The sequence below is a fragment of the Neospora caninum genome, chromosome IV (assembly GCF_000208865.1).
Source record: "Neospora caninum Liverpool complete genome, chromosome IV".
Taxonomy (NCBI): domain Eukaryota; phylum Apicomplexa; class Conoidasida; order Eucoccidiorida; family Sarcocystidae; genus Neospora; species Neospora caninum.
The window spans coordinates 1671243-1694625 of NC_018389.1; the positions used below are offsets into that span (position 1 = coordinate 1671243).

The window sequence follows — 23383 nt, forward strand, 5'->3', positions numbered from 1 at the left end:
CCCGCCGCCTCCCCAGACAACAAGGGAAAAGAAAGGCATCGACGACAATGTAAAACCCGAGAAACCGGACCAGCGACGAGGATCTATCAACAGTCAGGCAGTTGTGCCAGGTAGACCAAACGCGTGCAAAGCAGTCTTGACCAAGCGACATTCGGGCGCACACACCGCTACCAAGAAAGGCAAACGCAGCGCCACGGTGGTCAGCGACGGAGCCCCAACCGACCAAAAAACCGAGAGGGCCAAACGTAACGAGCTCAAAAATCCGACGTTCACAAGAAAACGCCGGAAACAGTCGTTGTCTTTACCACAGGCGGTGAAGGCAGTACATACGAAATGCACGACAAAAAGGGCTGTGTTGGAAATTTAGGCTCCTTCGCTTACCTCGCGGATCGCCCAGATCGGTGTACGTACGCCTGGACGTGTTGTGGGGCGTCGTAGTGGAAAACCGCATCGACGCCTTCGACGTCGAGCCCTCGCGAGGCCAGATCGCTGCATACCAGGACCTCGACAGTCCCATTTCTACAGAAGCGCAGCCGGCAAAAGAAAGCTAGAGTATACACAAGTCGCCAGAGAAGAGTAGGAAACACCGGGGAGAAAACGCGGTAGGAATGGCAAATATACAAAAAGGCCGTCTTGGCTGTGATTCGCCAGAGGAACCCTCCGCTGACGGCGTTGGCGCCTGCAGCGATTCCCCCAGAACGAACGCTGTGCCCCGCCTGTCTCTCTCTCCGCCCCTGACCTGGCTGTGGACGTGGAAGGACAGCGGCGCGTTTGGCAGGAATTCCGTAGCCGGAATTCTCACCTTCGCTGACTCTACCCTGTCCTTATGTGTACGCAAAAGGCATGGAATGCCTCATTCTCTTCCGCGAAAACGTCCCCTTTTTCAACTCGCTTACTTGAATCCGTTGATGAGCTTCATGCGGTCGCGCTGACTCAAGTTGCTCGACAGTTCGCGAACACGAAGGCAGAGAGGCCTCTCGACTTCCTCTTCTTCCTCTTTGCATGCGTCGCCTGGACGCCATGCGCCGTTCGCGGCGTCCGGCCGAGACGGTGCAGGCACGGACTGTCCTTCCGAAGAGGAAAAGGCGGCGAAGCGAGAGATGCTTGTGGGGCGAATTTGGCTGCAGAGAGCCACGCGGCGCAGAGGGAAACGGAAGCGGAGCGCTTGACGCGAAACGCGAAAAGAGTGGCAAAAGGTGACAAACCCAAAACTCGTGCGCGCAGAGGAGCAGAACTACATACACCGAGCAAACGGAGGGGAGCGGCGGGGATGGGGAGGATGGCGGGGGATGCAGGAAAGACGCAAACGCAGTTGGGAGGACACGGGAGACGGCGAAAAATACGACTCAGACGTTTTTGCTCGCAAGCGGCCGAAGGTTCAGCCGCGACTCGGCGGCGACAAGGCGGCGACAGCGGGCGAGAGTGGAGAGAGCGGGCGAGAGTGGAGAGAGCGGGCGAGAGTGGAGAGAGCGGAGAGAGTGGAGAGAGCGGAGAGAGTGGAGAGACAGGTAACGCTGGTGCCTGTCAAGACGGGGCGACAACAGCGAAGCGGCCGATGACCGCGAGACGCCTGTCGGTAGAGCTAACGGGCGGCAGCAACCCGGCGAAGTGCGAACAGATGAGGAACTCCAGAAACCGAAAACAAGCACACACTGGACGCTGTGTGCGGATGCCTTGTCTGTGCCCGTCGGAAAGCTATCGGGAGACACACTTGCCAGCCGAAAACCTGAACGTTTCCCGACGATGTGCGAAAGACCATAAACTCGGCTGGTCGGAAACCCGCGAGACGCACCCTACGCTTCTTGCTCCGATCTATTCTTCCTCAGCGGGCCTGTAGGAAGGCTCCAGTCCTCACCTGCTGTCGGCGTGTTCGAAATACAGCTGAAGCAGTCGCGCGAGGCGATGCGTGGCGTCTCGACTACTGCAGAAAACGAGTACTTTCATCTTCTTTCTTTTCTCCGAAACGCCTCCTTCTTCCGGTTCCTCGCCACATTCCCCTTCGCCTTCCCTCGATTCGCCGCCTTCTGCCTCCTCTCCGCCCTCTTCGCCGTCGTCGGATTCTTCTTTCTCCTCTCCTTCCTCTGCTTTCTCTTCCTCTTCGTTCTCTTCCTCTGCGTTCTCTTCCTCTGCGTTCTCTTCCTCTGCTTTCTCTTCCTCTGCGTTCTCTTCCTCTGCTTTCTCTTCCTTCTCTTCCTCCTCGTCTTCACTCCCTCCGGCCTCTTGACCCTTTGCCTCGTCTCCTGAGGCGTTTGAGTCGTTCGAAGCCGCCTGGACCGCCGCTCGATTTCTCCCCAGCTCGCTGCCGCCGTTCGCCAGGTGCCGCGCAAGGCGCAGCAAAAGGAGGAGGAGACAGAGCGGCTTATCTTCCGAGTCGCAGACGACGTAGCGCTGCGCCAGCGACTGGGGCATCGAATAGTGACCTGAAGCGCAGGGAGGCGGGAGACCCCAGACAAACCGAAACAGCGTTTCCGGCAAATATCCGCTACCAAGATGCGCGGAGGGGGGGGGGGGCGAAAGAGTCGGAATGAGGATCACCTCCCCAGGCGTCGGTCCCGCCTGGCAGGAGAGCCAGGCAGCCGTCAGGAGGCAAGGCACAGACAACGGTGCCCGTGCTCGGCGGATCGCGGCCGTCCCAAGAGTGGAGGTAGGAAACAAACGTGAACGCAAAGGGAGGGGATAAGAAGGAGAAGCGGAGCCAGAAACGCGGCGTGCAAAAGGACACTCCTCGGAAGATCAATCTCTTCCTCCAGCGGAAAACGTCGTGCTAATAGAGAAGATACTCTCTGTCCCGGCATGTAAATAGGGAGACGGATTTTCATACATTGTCACGTAATTATAGACGTGCAGAGGACGAGACGGGGTTACGATGCGTTTATGAAATATACGCATATTATATATATATATATATATATATTTCACCCTTTGTGTATCAATCGTTGCCTGGAGTCTGCTTACCGCTGGGGGTGGAGAGGACAAAGAACGGGCGCGTCAAATTGAGCAGAGCCAGCGACTTTGGATTCTTCGTCATCGTGGCAGAGAAGGCTGCAACGACAGAAAACACAAGGCGACGCTGCAAGTGTCTTCTCGCCCTCACGCGTGTCTTCAGGTTTATCTGTACACCTCTACCGGCACAGCAAGATATCTATATCTATATCTATATATATATATATATATATATACTGGAGCTCTTGCTTTCGTCTGCATATATATATATATATATATATATATATATGTATAAGGGACTCAGTGCCTAGCTGGTTATCCGTCTACAGCGCCGCGATATCTCCTTGTGCCTTTCACTGCATCCGCATCTCTACGTATTCGCAAACGGTAAGGCAGGTGCACATAAATATACATCTGGAGGCAGACCGAAAAAGCATCCAAAACAGGCGACGAGCGCTCCACACTCGCTCGTGGACCCCTCCACACTAGCGGTACGCCGGACGGTGCGAAGCCAGCTAGGAGTCGACCGAAACTGCTGTCTAGGAGGTCTGTGCAGGCCGTGCGAAAACGCAGCGCGCGCGAGAAAGCCCGGTTCCGTCCCGTCGCCGGTTTGCCGCCTCACTGAGTTTCTGCAGCGGCAAGGAGGCCGACGCGACGAACGGGGAGGCGAATGCGGAGACGCAAGGGATCGCCACTTTGCCAGGCGAACGCGACGCAAAGGAACGCCCGCGCGTTCGACAGGCCTCGAAGCGCAGTCTCTGCAGTGCTTCGACCGCCTTCATCCAGTCGTGGTGAGGCTGAGGGCACGAAGAACGGGGTGTGCATACACCGCCGGCACGCACGGCAGACATTCATAACGAGCACAGCAAACGCGCCGCCGTACGGTCAAATTAAATTCGAGGTAGCTGTTTCAATAAAGCCGCTAGGAGCAAATCGAGCGCTCACCGCTCCCCGAATAGAGGAGACGAGAAGCGTGAACAAATCGTTCGATCGATTGCCCTCCACCGACACAGCGATGACGTACAGCCGATAGGCAAGAGACGCTGCCTTTGCCTTGCGTTTTTCTGTGTCGATCTCGGCTAGGGTACGGATGTGACTACCGCACGCACCTCGCTCTCTCTATATATACGTATATATATATATATATATATATGTAGCGCACCCATCTGTCTCTCTGAATATATACATATATATATATATATATATATATATACGTAGAGGGAAATAAAGATATACATATATATGTATAGTACAGATTGGTGTGGACACGTAAAAATGGATGTAGAAATCTCAAGAGAAACTGATAGACGCAGCGATAGATCAAAGTGAACGGCGAAAGCAATCAAGTATGCCGCGCCCTTCCACGGCCACCTCTAGCGCTGCTGCAGGCACAGCCACCGCACGTTTGCGGCATCCATCTGACCGACTGGGGGAAGAAAGAAATGCGATGCGCGACGGCGGACGAATGTCCCGCGTACCTGCCTGACGAGACGGTCTGCCTCATCAATTACGAGCCACTGAACGTCGTCGAGGGACAGGCGCATGTCCCCAGCTGCCGAAGACGCGCGACACCAGGCGAGCGACCGGAAAGCGTCGGTGTTTCGTATAATGCGTGTGCAGAGACACCTTTACTCACTCCATATCGAAACACCCTCAGCAGGCAGAAAAGCCACACTCTCCATCTCCACAGCTGCGCAAAATATCTATCAAGTGATATATATATATATACATACATACATACATACATACATACATACATACATATAGATACATATATGTATATGTAAATTGTCGGTGCTTGGAGCATTGACGCACAGCGCCCGTGAGATTCTGTGCAGGTTATCTCGTTCAGCCAGGCTCTGTTTCGAAGCAAAATAGACGGCTGGACTCCGTCTTTTATGTGGCTAAACACCAGGACATTAAGGCATGTGTCCCGGTATTCCAAGTCGAAAAACAAAAGCTGAATCCCTACCTTGTAGCGCATCCTCGTCCTGCAGAGAGAGGCCATCTTCTCCACGAACCGCGTCAAAGGAAAATGCGCCGCCATTTCTGCGAGTGGCATTCCAAACCATCTCCGAGAACTTCCCAGGTGTACATACAACCACATCAGGCGGCGCGGCTGAATCTGGCGACGCCGAACCGGCGATGGAAACGCCGCTGGTGGCTTCAGGTGCGTGCGAAGAGCCGAGAAACGAAGCGAGAAAATCGGAGTTGAGAGGCGACGCGAAACGCGTCCCGCTGCTGTTGCTCCCGCCAGCCGATCCGTTCCCGCGCTTGTTCCGGTGTACAGGCAGCTCGCCAACGAGACAGACAACAGAGATATCCCGGCAGAAGACCACTTGGTTGCCGAGCGTCGTCTTTGAATCACAGATGCCTGTGGAGTCCAAAGGCGTCGTGTTCACCCCATCTAGACCGGTATCGCTCTCGGGTTTCTTCCGTCCGCGTTTCCCTGCGTGCTCGTCCGCCGCGTCGCTTCGTTCGTTTTCTTCCGCGTCTGCGTGACGAACGCTGCTGGATGACGTGCGGCAGGACCCGGGTCGAGAAACGAAAGGCGAAGGATGAAAGTGGCGAAATCGGCGAAACTCCTCAGCGACTTGCATCGCTAGCTCGCGGGTAGGGACAAGCACGACGCAGCGCGTTGTCCGAACTGCAGAGGAAAGGATTTGGAGGCACACGATGAGACGCTGGAGTCGCGACTCGAAGCGTCAGAGCATTTGGTAGCCCGCGATGCGATTCTAAAGTGAGGAAGCGAAGCGCCGTCCGAAGGAGCAGCCTCCGGACCGCCGGCGAACGCTGGTCAGGAGGCGCAGAAGAGCGAGGGCTAGAGTCCATCAGCGCCAAAGACACACACAAGTGATGGCGAAGCGCGTGCAAAAGCGAGACGTCGAAGAGAGAGCGACAGAGGGAGAGAAGGAGAGACAGAGAGGGAGAGAACCGGAGACACAGAGGGAACGAGCGAAAGAATTTCACAGGGAACGAAAGGAACAAGAGTGGAGGATGAGACGCAAAACGCGTGACGGAAAGACGAAAAACGAGAGGCTCAACTGAGCATAGAGACAAAGAGAGAAAAAGAAGGCGAGGACGAGAGGACCACAGAGAGGACTGACTACGGCGCGAGAGTCGCTGGGTTAGGCTTACCGACTGATCCCAGAAGGAAACTGACGATGGGCAAAACGTAGCAGAACGTTTTCCCCTCGCCTGAAGAAGGGACGGACAGGGACACGCAAGAACGCATGCGGCAAGCAAACGATCCACCCGTCCTTCGGTGTAATCAGACCGTTTCGACATCTGAGTGCAATCACCACTCCACATGAGGCTCTCTCGTTGCTTCCGTCGCCCGTTCATTCCCTGTTCCTCCGGCACACACCATTCCCTTCCATGCATCATTTTCGCCACCCTCGCCCCTTGCTGAATCCTTCAGCCTCCCGTCTGCTTCCGCGCCCGCTCCTCCTCTCGCCTCAAATCACCCCCTACGCATATATATATATATATATATATATATATATATATATAGGCATTTGTAGATATTTGTATAGATCGACAGACGAAGACACAAGAAAAGGCCGGTGACACCAGTACATGTACAGGTCGATGGGTGGGACGAGTGACGTGGCTTTCTTCAGAGGAATTTACCGGTGGGAGCCGACACGCAGAGATCGCAGTTTTGCGCGTCGTACGGCCTGTCGATACACCTCGTGAGGAAGTGGACCACCGTGCGCTGAACTGCAAACAATCGGCACAAATTTAAAACTCCAAGCGTCTGGGAAGAACCCCGACACATGACTGAGGCGACAGTCACAGAGAACATCGGGGATCTGCTCCTTCTGTGCCTGTTCCCCTCCTGTCTTCTGCCCCCGTCTCATCTTCCGTCGTCACTTGCCTCAGCTTCTTTTCCTTCTCCTTTTCGTCCCTCTCCTACGCTCCCTTCTTCGCTGCCCCTTCTTTCTTCCCGGCTCTTCTCTTCTCAACTCTGCGAGCCACTCGTTCCCGCTGTAGCGACACCCACTGCGTCTCCTCGTTTTCCGTTTGTACCAATCTTCTTTCATTCCTCTTTCTCTGCCGCGCCAGGGCTGTGCCTGGCTGTCGCCTCCCACTTGCGTCTGAAGGCGCTCCAAACCCTGCGATCGACGTTCCATAGGAAGACGCCACACGACGCCCGTGCACAGCCCCGACGACCCACGTGTCCCTGATGCTCCCTTTGCGTGTAAAAACGAGGTGCATGCAGCTCACACGCCACATATATGTTTAAACACAAATATACATTTCAATTGGGAATTGTGGAGCGCCACGCATGCGTAGAAACTCACAAGTATAAAACCCGATAAACAAATGTATATATATATATATATATATATGAACGCATACATCACTAAAAAGAGGCACAACCATACGCATAGAGCCTCATGAATAGATCAGTACACAGATTCCGAGACACGTGACACCACGGAGATGCATTTGTGGGTACAAAGACCGAAGCCCACGTCGTTTTGGATTTTCCATCTGTTAAAGCCTTCAACAGTTTCTGCTAACCTGGAAACAGGCTCTGAATGTTCCTGCGCCGAAGAGCGTCGACTACGCAGGGATGGAGAGCGCGGAGACTCTGAGCCTGCTTCTCGTCCTCCTCTTCCCCTGCGCTGTGCTGTGTCACGACGCAGTATCGACTTGTAAACTCAGGACGAGGTGTCCTCTCTTTACCAGCACAAGATGGAGATGAAGACGATGACGATGAAGAGGAAGAAGCGGACGACGAGGCGGACGAAGAAGAGGCAGATGAAGGCGAGGAGGGATCCTGGGAATCTGGGGTTTCCTTGGAGTCCTTCTGTGCTGCGTCTGTCTCCTCGCTGTCTCCGTTTGCATCTTCTCCGTCTTGACCTTCTTCGTCTCGTGATTGCTCCTCTGTGTTGCGAGTCCCTTTTCGTTTCATGTGTCGTTTTCGGTGCCGTTTCCCTTCTTCGTTTGGCAGCGCCTCTTGTCTTTCTCGATCGGCCTTTTCGTCTTCCGCTTCATCTCCGTTCTCCTCGTGTGCGAGCGTGTCCTCATCTTCAGTCAAGTTTTTCCTCCTTCTTCGCCTCTTACGTTTCCTTCCCAACCGCGTGCCTGCGTCTCCGTCGTCACCCTCGACAGGCTCCTCTCTCTTTTCTCCTTCTTTCTCAGCCTCTCTGCCCCGCTCGCGTTTTCTTTTCCTCTCCTCGCCCTCCCTTGCTCCATTTGCCTCATCGTCTCTCTTTTCTGTTCGCGCTTCTCCTACGTGGTCTCCCTTTGTTCCGGAAGCTGCTGCACGCTCAGTTCCGTGTGTCTTCTCCCTCTCATGTTTGGACTTGCAGGCGCCGCCCTCAACAGCCTTCTCGCCGCCTTCCCTCGCGAGTCTCCTTGCCTCTTGTCGAAGTTTTCTGTACTCGGAATCTCGCGTTTTCTTCCTCTTTCCGGTCTGGGCATTTTCCTCCTCGCCTCCCCGATCCGCGGGGGCGATCTCACTCGCCATCGGAACGCACGTGCGTCGAGATTCAAAGGGAAAAACTGGAAAGGAAGGAGCGCCAAAAAAAAGAAACCGTATAAACGCTACAGAAACAAAGAGACAGAGTGACTGGAGGAAACGGGGACGAAGAGACGGCGTGCCGAGAAAGGGGAGAACGAGGAGGCACGATGAAAAAGTGGAAAAGGAGAGAGACGAGTCGACTGAATAGCAGGACACAGAGGAGGAGGTTCTGCTGATCTTTTTCGTAAGCCAGGCTGAGGGATACCAGCAGAAAGGGAAAAGTATGGCAGAGGAACGCATGCAGTCTGGGGAAGTATTTTCCACTCGACAATGAAGGGTAGCGCCCGGGAAAGCAACATATTCCCTTTCTATCTTCTCCCTCCTCTTCGACCTGGACAGTCGTCGCCTGTATGTCTAAATTGCTCGACAGGGAAAGAGAGTTGAATTAAAGAAACGAAATCATCGACGACTCTGGTACACACAGAAGGATACCAGCACCTCTGTCTCTTTTGTTGTGCGGCTCTTGCTTTCCTGTTTCCCCTATTTTTCCGCGGTTGAGGGAAAGTCTCACCGCTCGAGGACTACGCGGGAGAAATGTCGCTGCGCGGTGTATCGACACTCGATACACGGGAGGAGGGGCACCAGCGTCGAGCTCCGAGGCTTGTTTCCGGAAACGAAAGAGACATCGCCTCCTTTTCCAACGGCAGCTTGTCCCCAGGAGGAATCTTGAAAAAAACCGGGAAAACAAGGAGCCTCGAGCAGCGGCGCCCGCGTCGAGAGACAGCGCAGTGGTTCTCTCTGCTCGAAGAAGACTCGTCGCCAGGAGGCGGAAACGACCTTCGAATCTGATGAGAAGAAGCAAACAGCTGCGAGTAAAAATGCGTGAAAAGGAGAGATGACCAGCAACAGTGCCAACTGCCTCTGTCGAGATGAGAGGGAAGCGTTTCCCTCAACGTTCCCAATAAAACAGAGACTGTGTCTCCTTTTCGCGTAGGAAATGACAGCGCCGACGCATGCGCAGCCCCCGGGCGAGCCCCAGCAGCTCTGTGAGGCTTTTCGCGGCGCGTGAAGAACGAAAGAGGTGTAGGCAAGTGTGTTGTCTTTCTTTGTCGCTTTTCTGTCCATTCAGCTTGCCGTGCATACTGCTTTCGCCTGTCAGATTAGGGCGATGGGATCCACGTCCACAGGAAGGTCATGCGTGCGCCGTTTCTCTTCGACGTGTGTGTGTCGTACTCAATAGCGTCTGGATATCACTTGTTGAAATACATGGGATCTGAATCTGCACATCTCTGATTTTTTTCGCCGTCTGCATTCTTTTGCATCTGAATGGACTTGTGTGTCAGTACACCCGGCAGCGGAACGGAACCGATCTGTCCTTGGAGGCAGAAAACACCAACGCGAATGTCTCCCGCTTGTTCTCGGCTTCTTTTGGAAGAGTCTCTCGCGTCGCACGATTCGTTTTTCTTCCTTTGTCTCTCGTCTGCTGCCGCCTCTCTCTCCGTCGTGACCTCCCGCTCTATGTCTTCCTCGTGTAATAAGGCTCTCGGAATGCCGGTCGACTGTCTTCTTCCTGCAGGCGTTCTCTCTTGCCTCGGCTGTTTGTAGACCTGCCTTCCTCTCTTCTTTTGTCACCCGACGTCAGTCACCGTCGTCTCCTCGTTTGGTCTTCTTTTGTTCTTCTCTCTTCGCTTGTTCTTCGTGGCCTTCTCTGTGGCTGTTCCTCATCATTTCCACGGCGTTTTCTCTGCGCGTCGTCTGCCTCGTCTCTCGCCGTTTTCTCTTCGCCGTTTGTGCCTTCTCTTTCAAGTCTCTCTCTGTCTCCTCCGCTCGCTCCTTGCCCGCTGTAGCTCTCCTCTTTTCTTCCTCATGGCAAATCGCTCGTCGTCGCCTCCCCAAGAAGGTCCGGCGACAAGCCCGGAGAGCCTTCTTTCCAACCGCGTCTTCGACAGGCAAATTCGTCTTTGGGGAGTCGAATCTCAACGAAGGTAACGTCGTTCTCGCCGCGTCTCTACATTTCTATGCACCTCCGTTCCGTCCTCCTCTTTGTCTTGCTTTCCCCCTCCATTTCCTTCGGACTTCTCTCCAGACTCCGCGCCTTCGTCTCCTCTGCCTTTTCGTCTTGATCTTTATCAGCCGCCTCTTCCCTTCCTTGATTGTCTCCTCGTGGCGTTGTCACTTTCTCCTGCTCGCTTTTTCTCTCTTCTCTCTGCTTGAGAAACTTCTTTCCTTCGCGAAGTCAGCCGACTGTGCCCGACCACGTCTTTGGGGGTCACCATCGGATCAGGACAGATATCTTCTAGAGTGAACGTATGGAAACTTTTCGTTCTCGGCTTTTCCCCAGGCTCCTCTCGTCACACGTTCTTCTTGTGGGGCTAACCAGCATCCACGTCGAACTGGCGAAAAATCTCGCCCTCTCAGGTAATGCCTTCGCGTCGCAGCCCGTCTTCTCCTTTTCTCGTTCTCACTACCTCTCTTTTGGCCTCTTTCCTTTTCTCCTCTGTTGCATTTTCTCTCTCCTTCCTTCCCTCACCTTTCTCTGTTTCTCTGCCTGCCCTCTCTGCGCTTTCGCGCACGCGTTCTCGCCCAGTGTCCTCTCTCCTCTCTTCGTCATCGAGCCGACTTGCTCCTTCCAACGTTCTTTGTCGTTTTTGACTTCCTTTCTTTCTCTTCTTCCCTCTCCCGTTTCTCGCATTCTCTCTCAGGTGTACGTGTCTCGCTCTGCGACAGCCGCTCCGTTGGCGAAATCGACTTCGCCTTCAACTTCCTCGTAAAGCGCGAAGCGGAAGGTCAACGTGTAAGTGCCCTCAACCTCTCTCTGTTTCTTTTCTCTCTCCCGTCCCTCTCAGATGGCGTCCCGCTGTCTCTCCAGGTGTTTCCCGTTCCTCTTTTCTTGTCCTGTGTGTCGCGGGTTTATACGGTTGACTCCTCTCGACACTTTCTCATTGCTGCAATCAACTGCCCCGTCCCAGCGTCGGACAGAGTCGCGGGGCGTGCAGTTGGGGAACCCCACTACATTAAAGCTTTGCAGGGAATCGCAACTTGTGCCGCCGTTCGCGTCGCCCCCACACGCCTCAGGTCCTCTGTAGGAGACTGTGTTGTGTCGCCTGCCTCCTTCTCTCCCTTCCCCCTACGTTTCCAGTCGTCTCCACTTGTCCTTCTTCTCGCAGTTCCCCTGAGCTTCAGCTGTCCGTGTCGCTGAGTTGGCGTTTCCCTCTGTCCGGGTGTTTCTCTCAGACTGTTCCCTCCCCTTTCGTTTGCTCTTCGTCTGTCTTCCGTTCGTCGTCTCTCCCCTGTTCGGCGTTTTCTTGCTCTCCCTGCGTTCCGCTGCGTTCCTCTCAGTGTCTCACGCCTTGTGTTCCTCTTTTTTCTCTGTTGTTTTCTCTTCTCGCTTCCCCTGTCTATGCTTCCCTCACTTCCACCTCGCATTTCCCCGCGTTTTCCCCTTTGCGTGTTCCTCAGGTCGCCAGCGCCAGTCTCGCTGGGCTTCGCGACATGGCACCCTTTGTCGCCTTTGAGGAACTTCCTGAATCTGAGTTTCAGCGGCTGCTTGCATTTCTTGGAGAAGAAGACGCACTGGCGAAAACGCAAAAAGGGGAACGGGCCGGCGAAGCCCTCCACGCCGTACAGCTGGTCGCACGCTTTACTGCGATTTGTGTGGCATCTGAGTTTTACCCTCTTTCTTCCTTGGTGAGATACGAGCAGGCACACCTGCATGCAGTGGAACGCAGCAGTCCCGTCGACAACACGGCCGAGGGCTGAGATCTGGACTTTAACTTTTTATCGAAGAGAGATCTGCAACAGACGTGGATAGACGGTGAAACCCGGAAACGAATCGGCACAGAACCCAGCCTCGACGCGTGGTAGATTGTTCCTAGATTTCTCGCTTTTCTTTGATGCACGCCCGACCATTTCCCCGTTTGTTGGGCTTTCGCTTCCGGACGCGCTCTCCGTCTTCAGCCTCAGTCTACCCTTATTCGTTTTCCTTTCGGGTGCGTCGTTTCCTTTTTTGCCGGAAATGCAGGCTCCGCTGGATACCCTCTGTCGACAGCTAAATGTTGTAAGTAGCTGTTGTTCTTATTCCCTCCATAATCATATAAATAAATATATATATATATATATCTGTGCTTGAGTAGAAACGGGTGTATATCTTGTGTCTCATCGTGCTCCATCCACGACAGGCTGTCGACGCAAATACACATGTAGCTGCATTTCTTACATGCATCGCTGCACTGCGCATGATCAGATAAACTATGTGTTGTTATTATCGCATTATAAGTAGACATGTATCTGGTTCCTGTTGTTTCAGGCGTTTTGCAGTTCTCACTGCAGCGGCAAACTGGGATTCGGATTTCTCGACTTCCATCGCCATGCATTGTATGTTTCGCATTCCCTCAAGCTCTTCTTTATTTATACCAGTTTCCTTCGTTCGGTCCTTCATTTGTCTTCTCCTTCTCGAGTTGCTTAGGTCCCTCCCCCCTTCTCACCCTCGCGTGAGCTCCACATCTCTTGTGTTGAACGTGACAACGTGGTGTGGGGTACTGCCTCCCTCTCTCGCTTCTCTCTGCCGCGTTACACGTGACTCCACTGTCTTCCTGTCCTGCTCCTTTGTGTCATTTACTGCCTCTTTCTCTCTTACATTCTTCATTCGTTCCATCTCCCTTTACTGGTATTCTCCTCATGCCTGAAGTTGGACGTGTCTCTTTTGCGTGTGCCACAAGCGCACCCGACACACTGATATACGCATATATACAAATGTATGTATATATCTGAATACGTATAGATGCATGTATAGGTGTATAGAAATATCTATAAACAGATATATATATGAAAATGTATCCATGTGAGTGTTGCGGTGTCGCAGTTGACATCAGGTCCACGTATTTTTAGAGCAGGCAAATGAACAGAGGTACACCTCAAATGCAGTGTCCTTGGGTGTTTTGGCTATTTCCCCTTTCTTGTTTTCTGTTCGATCCCGTTTCAGTCGGGTGCCTGCGCCGAAGTCGGAGAAGACTCAGGCTGGCGTATCTGGAGAGGCGAAGAAAGGTGAAGATGGAGAAGACGAGAGTTTGCCACAGCACGACATGAAAGAAAAAGCGTATCCATCTCTCGACGAAATGATGCATTGCAGCCTTGTACGTGTCCGCCGGTCTCGGCGTGTACAAATAAATAAATAAATAAATAAATATATATATATATATATATTTCCATATATATGTGTATAAGTGCTTATGTGCGTATATGTGTAGATTCTTGTTATCCAAAAATAGCGCAGTATAAGAGGAAATAGTTACAACTGTATACGCTTCACTCTCTATCGCAGTCTACATCTATATGAGCATCTGTATCTGAGTAGAGGGAACAAGATCTTGCACAGTATACTACCTGTGGAAGGATGCGGTATTCCTCCCGCCTTTTGGTGATAAATGTGTTTGACTGATGCGAGAGGCATTCATACGTTCCTTTGTATAGCGCAGCTGCCGACTCCTCTCTCTGCTTGCAGTCCTGTTTGCGGTAGATGTTTGTGTATCTATGCTCTGCGTGTCCACTGCGCTCAAACCAGATGAAGAGTGCTCACGCATGTATATAGCCATGTTTGTGAATATATATATATATATATGGGGGTGCGTAGATGGATTCGTGAATGTTCCGCAAGCTCCCCCCCTTTGGCCATGATCCTGACATGTTTGTATGCACTTAGACGAGGGTGGAGGCCTGTACATGCCCACGCACTCTACTACTGGTGTTAGGATTGGTAGTCACGTGCATGTTTCTTTTCGTGTGTCTAGGGCAAAGCCGACAGGAAGGTGGATCCTGCCCTTCTCGTCTACCTCAGTAGGTCCTCCGTCTCGTTTCCCTCAATCGAGAGCTGCAGAGGGTATCTCGGAGGGGCAACTGCACACAGCATACCGGCGCGCCGAAACGCGGGTCTTCGAGGGGAGCGAGGCATCTTTTTCGCTGTCTCCTTCCAGTTGGAGGGTGACGCGTGGATACGGACGTGCACGGTATCCAGCCACGGAGGTAGACAGCAGGAGTGCAAACTGCAAATCTCCTATGCAGCTCTCTCTTCGGTTTCTTCGACACCGTTCCTTTCTCTTTGGAAGCGCAGCTTGGGCGAGTGGGACTCCTGCAACGCCGAAATCGAGAGTTCGATGGAACGCTGCACAGCACTTTCATTTCCCATCATTGTGCGCTGTGCTCGCTGCGCGTTGTTGGTCACCAGCCATGCAGAAGTGGCAAGCGGACAAAGAAGCGAAAGGCGAGCAGGAACGAAAGGATGGAACAACGTCCCGGACGCTGCCTCTGCCGCGATACGACAGTTTACCTGAGGACGATGACTTCGCTCATTTTACAAAGCAGGAACTTCGCCAAGAGGGTGGACCTGCCGCTGCTGCCTTCGAACAGTCGCCGATTCTCATTAAGTGAGTGTAATCTGATAGCGTAGACGGATAGTCACGGAGGCCGATACTCGGGTGACATTTTTGCGTGTGGTTGTATAGAGATTGTCACGTGCATACATTTGGGCAATTCAGGGTTTGGAAGCCCATTGTGAGGTGGTGCTCGCCAGTGGAGAGAAAGAGAGTTCGCCGCTCTAGGATGTTCAGGCCGCGTCGTTCTTATGGATCCTTTCGTAAAAGCTCAGGACACACCGTCAAGCTACCATGTACACGCATTCATATATATATATATATATATATATATATATGTTATGTTTGCAAATGCGTGCGGGTGTGTGGAGGTATCCGTATATAGGGCGTGAGAGCCTGAGTAGCCCGCCTGGTCTGTGTTCCTGCTGTAGGACTCTGCCAATGATGTGGGGCCGCCAATACACCGTCACCGCGGCTATTGTTGGTGGCGTTTTAGGTAAGCCAGCAAGAGGGTAGCAGACGCGAACACTTGGTGCTCTGGAGATAGAGGCGTTTGTCGTCCCAGATGTCAGGGGTGTGTGCTTTCCTTTGGAACTTTACCGTTGCCTGAGGAGTTAGTCATTCTCGGGCGCTTGATGGGTGTTGGTTCCTCCATCGCCTGTGTGTCACGAGAACTTAATCGTAGGATGGAACGGTCTTTATGTCCGTGTCCTACAATGTGGCCTAGCGCGTTCCCATTTCATTTGCACTTCTCATGTGTGACGTTTCAGCTCAGGAATTGCGAAAATACATCACAAAGGAGCAAGAGCCGATCCCCAACTGCCTGTTGTTCAACGCCGACTCTTCCACTGCGGCAGTTGCTAGTCTGCCTCCATCAGGAGTTTCTGTGTCTGTTATCAAGACTCCCTAGACCCTTTACTAAAAACCGTCTGATTCGCTTTGTACATAGGAATGTTTCACTTGACGAGAAAATATATGAAAACACGAACGCAACCACGTTCCTTCGTGGACTTTCCACCTTTAGGAGAGTGAGGGCAAGTCCTCCGCGGTAGAGAGGCACCTTGTGGACGCTGAAACGAACGCGCCAGGACTTCCGGAAGGGTCGCGACAAACGCGATGCGGAAATGTGTTTGCATACGCATTTCTGCTTCACCTTCGCGCATCGCGAGGAGTGATCTGGAACAGTTTCTGCCGGGACACCTCGCCGCGTCGCTGCCGTTCATCCGGATGTAAAAATCCAAACCACGTTTCGCTTTCCCTTCTTCGTACCTCCTCTGGTGACATGAAACAGTTCCGCATTCGTTACCAAACGCTTGTTGCCAGCTGTAGCCACACACCATCATGCCCTTCTCGGTCACTCGTAAACCATCGTCCACAGCTAAACTCAAACATCACAGCACTTGGGTGGAACATTGTTGCTTTTGTTTCCTCCGTCGGCGAGCGTCCGACATCAACAGTAGCTTGCCTTAAATCCTCCGGTGGCTCTGCCGACAGCTATGAATTGTCCGTCGCGCTGGCTGAAATCATTTTCTTCGTGTCGACGGGCAAGCAGAGTACAGTCGAGGGCTGCTGACACTCAGGTTGTGTTTAGCAGAGTCGCAACCACGTATTTACTCTCATTTTTCCAGGCCAGTGTGAAACGGGTTAGTCGTGAGAGGCACTGTAAGTGCCAGTTAATAATATCTCTGATTGGAAACGCGTGACGCTTTCCGCTGGCCACTTTCACGAACACGTGCCTCTTCAAAGGGCGTGGAATTCGCAGAAGGAACTTCAGAGTACCGGAAAGAAGTTGGATGCTGCCGAACCGAACACAATTTTAAAAGTGCTTTCGAATGGAACAGGCTTCGCAATGAGGTTCTGCATCCGCTGGAACCCCTGTGCGGCAAGTGGCAAACATGTTCGGTTCAGAAGCGTGGGGCTTTACGTTCTCACCTTTTGAAGAACGGCGTTTATGGCACGAATGTAGTCAGTTGAACTGCAGAAAGTTGTGACCGAGCATATGTAGTCCCTTTTGTGCGAAATAAGAGCGGTAGGTCTGTACCGCCACAGACCTAGCGTATCCTGTTCGCACGACGACATCCTCTCAGCCCCCACAGACAGGGCGGGGGGGGGGGGCTGTTGCTGTTTTAAATCGAACAGCCATGCACTTCGAACCCCTACACAAATTGGGAGTTTTGGTTTTTTAGAAATATGGTTGATGGAGACAGAACTAGTCCACAGGCGTGGACTGGGGCTGACAGTGGCGCTACGGTGGGAGAGGGGAAAGTGGCGGAAGTAAGCAAACAACGTGCAGACGTACTGCCCCTCAGTGAAAGCAGCTTCTTGGGGAGCCAGCTCATCGACACGGGTGACGTGGAGGTGCTGTCTCACATGAAATTTGCTGCAGCGGTGAGGAAAGAAGGCCGTGCACTGTGGACTCCTGGCACAGGCCTTCTTTCCTCGCGCCTTCGCACTGGGGGCATAGATCCTCAAATGGCCATTGGTTGTAGGGACGAATCCCCCTTCAGCTCAGAACCGCTTTCCGTTGCCTCTAAGAACAAGGAAACGGTGGAGCTGTGGGAGGAGGGAGAACCTGGAAAAGACGCTCGACAAGAGATGACGCACGGTGCAGAGGTTACCGCTCCATCTACAGTACAAGGGTGCGAGCAAACGTCAGAGTCTGTGTCTCTCATTGCACTGGATGTTGCGTCGTGTGGCCATGCACAGGATGGCGGCGAACATGATCAGGCACAACCGCACGAGGAACCGCTCTCCTCTTCTGCCCAGCCACAAGGGTCAGGCTGCAACCGTGAATACGCTGAGGAATTGACAGAAGGAGGCGACCTTCCAGCGGATACAGAGCCGCAGGGTCTTCCACGCGTGGCGTCACAGTATGAGTTCGACGGCGGGAAAGATAGTTCAGAATCAAATGACGACGACTCTCAGTTTCTAGTTGAAGAAGGGTTTGAGAATCTACGCAAGACCCACGTGGTCCTATCACGGTCTGTACGCTCTTCACTGACGGACACGGCGCAGCGGTCCCGGTACACGCGGCTCCTTGCTCAATTTCAGAAAGAGTTGGAAAGTGTTGGCCTTAACACATTCGAGGCCACTCGGCATCGCCAAGCTTTCCCTCGCTTCTTGAAAACGTGGGCGCAGAAGTTGAAGCCTTGTGTGGACCTCTTCCCTTTCTCGATTTTCATGTGTGCCGCAAAACTGCGAAACGTGCATCGAGTGAACGGCAGAAACTACAACTACTCGCACAAACTCCTTCGTTTTCGAGATAACCTCCTCAGGGCGTTTATTCAAGCAAAAGAAACGAATCATCTAGTCATCTGCAGGAGCCTCCAGCACTCCAAGGACGGCACACCTTCGCAACAGCTGCCGAGTCGATCTAAGCAGGCAAGAGGCTACTATGACGAGAAGTGAAGAAACTCTCGTGATATTATTCATACACACGATCATGGACAGGGCAGTTTGCAGATTCAACGACGCAGGTCTCATAATCCGAAGAGGTTTCGTGAGGAGGCCAAATCAACTCGATCCCCTCCCCTGTCGCTGCAAGCTTTCTCATGCTTATACTGCCTGTTTGTTTGCGTTAAATGGTATCAACACACCGGAAATGTCAGAGAGTGGGCTTCGTTGAAGAAGCCAAAAGAAAATGGGGAACCTTCGGAGAAAACGTAAAGGTATGATTTGCATTAATAGTATCTCTACGTGAATTCCTTTCCACCTGTGATTGACAGCCTCTCTCCCCTCTGTATCTGACTCGACATTCCGTTATGCAGGATACAGAGTTTCTTCAGTGCTGGTTCGCCTTTGAGGTCCGGTACCTTTACGAGACGGAACATATTTCCATCCGAGCACTGAAACCTTTAGTGGACTGTATCCTGTCCCTAGAGTGTCTGATGGTATCGGAGAAGAAAGAGGTCTCCCTGGCCCCTCCGCAACGAGAGCAACAATACCTCTGCACAATTAGGTGCCTGCAGAGTTTTTGTGCTTGCCTTAGTCGACTGGCCACAGATGCCCTTCAGGACCCGAAGCTCGTGGAACTCAATCACGAGCCCGAGGTGCTGGTAGTGGCAAGTGTGATTCGATGGAGAGACAAACTCGAAAGAGAGGCAAGGAATGAAAGCCAGGTAAGCAACGGCAATTGTCTTCCATGTCTTACGCTCCAGGGCTTCTCCCTTGAATTACCCCAACTCACCACAGCAGGACTCTACAGTGGTTGGGAACTGTACGTAGATTTATTGATACGAGCGTAGCTCAAAAAAGAATCACAGTTGCATTGTGCATGTTGAGATGACTGACGAGCTTGTGAAATGCCGTCCAATAGGCGGGCAGGACAGCACCCACTCATCTATGTAGTTCGTCGTGTGGAGACAAACCCTCACAGGAAGGCTGCCTGCTATAGGTGTTTTGGCTGAGAACGAACTGCGCTCTGGAGGCTAGGCAGAGTTGGAGCGACTGGGGCGTGTAGGTCAGAGTAGCGACAGCACCCTCACCCCAAACAAAAATCGAGAAACGAAACAAAGTTTATACGGGGGATGGGTTTACAGTTACCAGCAGGTCGACGCGGCACGCGGACCCCTAAACAGAGGACGCGGCAACGTCGTTCGTTGGGTAAGAGCCGATGAAAGACAAGAAAGGTGAAACATTGAAACCTGTACAGGACGCATCTGTATGTCTGACCCTCACGTGTATGTTCGCAGAACGTTTTCTTGGTCGAAACGACCGAAGCTGAGGTCTTCGACATTGACTATCACTCCCATGCTTCTTTGCTAAACATAGACGCAGGGGACATTGCCTTCATGGTGATGAACAAAACGGCAGTAACGCGATGCCACAACCTTATCTTCCAGTTCAACGAACTGCGCGACGCTATTTGGGGGCGCCGTGAGTGTCTCGATCATATTGATGCGCATTTAGACAGAGATGAGGCGCTAGTAAGCAGTATTAAAGCGTTCGAGGTGGCGTATGTGCATTGCAAGCGCCTCATCTTAAGGCCGTGCAATCTAATCTAGTAGGTGCGGCGTCACACTCCCTACATAGGAATCAAAATTCGTTATCATACCACTTGACTTGTCTCGCATATATTTTTAGCTTAGTTCTTTTCGTACAATCACTTTGATTATCGGACGTTGCTAATGAACCAAAACGCAGTCGAATAAACGTTTTCTACCTTCCACGCCTGCCGCGTGCGTGGCCGCTTCGGTGTAGACACGGTTCAAGCACACAATACCATGCACGTGCTTAGGTGAGTGATAAAATGCTCTCGCTCAACCTCCACACTAGAATGAAGGATATCAGAGCATCCACTGGCACACGGCTCCGCCTTTCGACTACCTTTGCTAACAAAGTCCTCCCGTTTGCTGGTGGTTGATTTTCGGCTGTGCTAGCAAAAGCCGCTTAAAGGACACAGCTCTATGGTAGGAAAGTAAGAGTTCGCAAGGATTCAACCATTTCGCTCGCGATTTGAAGGTTCATGATGGTCAAGGTCGAGCAAGTAGTGACGCTGAACATGAGCGAGGGCATGCAATGTCTTTCGCCTCGCAAACGCAGCTTTCCAGTTTCTCATGCACCGAACCACTCGGAATTCATCTTGAAGCTTTTTCACAATCCCATTCTTCGTCCGTAAAAAGGTCTGCCATGTTTTGAATCCCTGCCCTAGCACTGTCCTGACCCGGAAGTTATGAGCCTTCTTATATGCCATCCGAGCCGACTCAGTCTCAAGCCAGTGAGGATCGGATACTCGTTGACTAGACGTCAAATTTCTTCTTTGAAGTGGCGTTTCGCTGGTCCCCTTCAGCGAACCAGCTGGCCCTCGTTCGCTCGCGGCAGGGCTGACCAACTGTCGCCAAGCGACGAACGCCCTCAGTAGAATTTCACTTCGTCGTGCTACAGCGGAATTGCTTGCTACATGGCAGATGGAACGCGACTTTCTATGAGTTCGCGTCGAATCGAGGCAACGGTCCGTCTGATGTGCAGCTGCAAAACGGGAGATATCAGGCTCTCCTGAAATCCAGGGCTTTGAGCGAGGTATCGACGTAATGGTGTGCTGGCGTGTTGACGAAAAACCTGCATCGCAGATATTCGCGCTTCCCTCCTTCTTTTGCTGCTCCGTAGAGGGCGTCTTTCCCGCAGCAACCAAGTGTGCATTCACAAGCACCTGCGCGTTATCACAGCTCCGATTATCCTGCGGGATTGCTACGCTCTTTGAAAGCACCCAACTTTGGAAACCACCACTGAGCTCCGACTGTGCAGGTGACCTCGGTGACCTACCGCGCGGCCCCGTTTCTGCCGCGATAGACGAGAGTGCGAACTCTGTCTGGTCCCGCCAGAATGCGAACACGGTAGTGAGTAGCGCACGGTTCCGAAGCGACACAGTCATCGCATAGGAGTTCCTCAAGCGCCACCTGTAGTTCGCTACTTCATTCCAAACAACGAGGAGTCTCTCCGTAGTCACGGTAGCCCAGGCATCTAGTTTCGCCTGGTCTCGGGCTCGCTTTGTGTCGCGATATTCCGCGTAAGCGATTAACGTCCCTAAGACCCTTCTCCCATGTTGCCGCAATTGGAACGCCCGCACTTGCTGCGATTCAGTGTATATCTCCTGCCAGGCTCTCCAATAGCGTTCAAGCACATTTCCTTTATTTCGAGCCACAAGGGAGGCGGCCAGTTCTCTGTCGTACCTGCGCCTGCAAACGATCTGCCACCAACAGGAAAAGGCCTCAAACTTAGCCGACCTCCTGGTTATGGCAAGTGTGAACCACTGGAGAAATGGTTGCCTTTTCCTTGCATCGAGACTCTTTACAAACAGCTCGGCTGAGGTCTTGCGAAGATGACGTCTCCGTCTGCTGAAGCCTTTCCAGGAAGCCAAAGCCTTTTTTGTCGTGTACGCGTAGCAGAACTTCGTTGCACGCTGATGGGCGAGTGTCACCTGCCTCCACGTCGCCCAGGCAGCGCTGTAAAGGGCACTTTCTCTCGCGTCTAGAAGACAGCGAAACACGAATCTCTCTCGCTTGCGCTGCCTACTCAGTCGATGCCAGTGGCAGAGGACACGATGTGCGTACCGGGTGGCGTTTGCCCTTCCTATTTGTCGCTGAACTGCCCTAAGAAACGCAGCCTGTCGGAGTTCTGAAAACCAGCGGCGTGTTCGTTTTGCTACCAAACTGTTATACGCCCGACTTGCCAACGCACGCCCACAAGCGAATGACCGCCAAGTGCAGAGGGCGGTCGATAATAGGATTTTCTCCTTGTCTCGCAAAATAGCTCGTATGCCTTTTTGAACTGCTTGCTCCGTGAGCAAGTGCTCTCGGAATCGCCCTTTCCAGCGGTGAAAAGCCGCGACAACGTTTTTTAGCTGATTCTCTCTTCTCTTCATTCTCATCAAGCTCGACAGTTGTGTCCATCGCCGCCACCCTCGAATGAGAGCTTTGAGTCTCCAGGGGCGCGAGAGGGCCTCAGATCTGCATGGGACGAAGAGACACAACGCCACGAGAGTGAAGTGGATCAGTGGCCCGTGCGGTTCCACAATTGCGGCTCCTTGCCCCATGCCTCGTGCTGGGTTGGACAGTCTGAACACTGGAACATAAACTGGTTCATGTTTAGGTATCACCGCTACTGTGCGGGAGCACGTCAACCACTACTAAGCGCCTCAGAATCCACAGGCTTCGCTCACCTTGCGTGCTCTGCAGCGGCTCGGGTCGTCGCCTCTCTCCAGATCCGAAGAACCATACAGAGGGTTTCTCGGCGTCGCGCTTCTTCCAGCTGTGAAGCAACGATTAGAAGCTTCGTGCATGCACCTATGTAGGCATGCCACTTGCACCATCCTTTCAAGCCCTTTTTAAGAAGAGAAATCGTATAGATCCCCGTTGCATTAGCCTCACGTTCTCTCGCTTGTAGTTGAGCAAGTCTGTAGCCAGCAAAGCCTCGGAGTACCCGGAACTTTACAGACTTGTAATAGGCTGCCTCTCCTGTAGCACCGTGAGCCAAGGGACACAGTACGCCACGTGAAATGGGAAACAATCGTTTTTTTTCACTAATCTAAATGTCCACTCCTCGGCAGAACTTCTGGTGACAGGGAATGCATCCAGCTTCCGCTCCCGTAAGTGTTCGAGGCAAACCGTTGTTACAGATGTGTGGTCACATTCTAGTTCATTGCCGTAGTTTCGTGTCGCCAACACTCGCGCGGCACGCCTCACCATGGAAACCGTGAGAATGGTCGTACAGTCAAGCTTCGATGGCTGCAGTTCGCGTTAATCTCCTGACCATGTTGAACCCATCCCCACTCCGTTCACCGGGGCTCCTCATCACCCCCTGCCGCCCCCGCCGTACATGGTACAGTAGTAAAATGATGAACCACGAACACTGCTCCGATGACGTGTTTGTGAACAGGGGAATACGGGCACGGAACCTCACCTGCCTCGCCTGTTTGGGAGACTGCCATCCACTCTCCTTGGCAGTTCCACAGCAGTGCAGAAACCGGAGCGTTCGATTCCAAGCCTAACTTTCCATACTGAACAAAAAGTAAAGACCGTCCGCCCAGGCCCCGTTTTCCCCGGAAAAACCCACGCGGAATTTGCCTGGGAAAGGCCCAAACGCGAAAAAACAACCGCTCCCG

The 23383-nt window shown here is 52.8% G+C and overlaps 2 protein-coding genes across 2 annotated transcripts; one reads left to right on the forward strand and one right to left on the reverse strand.

Annotated features, from left to right (window-relative positions):
• Positions 1-377: 377 nt before the first annotated feature.
• On the reverse strand, positions 378-8425 carry NCLIV_011580 (putative helicase; the record flags this gene model as incomplete). The annotated part of the gene is made up of 10 exons (XM_003880675.1): positions 378-519; positions 897-1121; positions 1856-2420; positions 2956-3042; positions 3566-3740; positions 4422-4495; positions 4916-5590; positions 6082-6141; positions 6577-6666; positions 7474-8425. The coding sequence occupies 10 exons, from the start codon at positions 8423-8425 to the stop codon at positions 378-380; spliced, it is 3045 nt and encodes a 1014-aa protein (XP_003880724.1).
• Positions 8426-10285: 1860 nt separating this feature from the next.
• NCLIV_011590 (hypothetical protein) lies at positions 10286-15694 on the forward strand (the record flags this gene model as incomplete). Its single annotated transcript, XM_003880676.1, has 11 exons — positions 10286-10404; positions 10761-10837; positions 11122-11213; positions 11879-12106; positions 12377-12476; positions 12885-12909; positions 13401-13551; positions 14206-14251; positions 14640-14838; positions 15216-15280; positions 15555-15694. 11 exons carry the CDS (start codon positions 10286-10288, stop codon positions 15692-15694), a joined length of 1242 nt encoding a protein of 413 aa, XP_003880725.1.
• Between the last annotated feature and the right edge of the window lie 7689 nt (positions 15695-23383).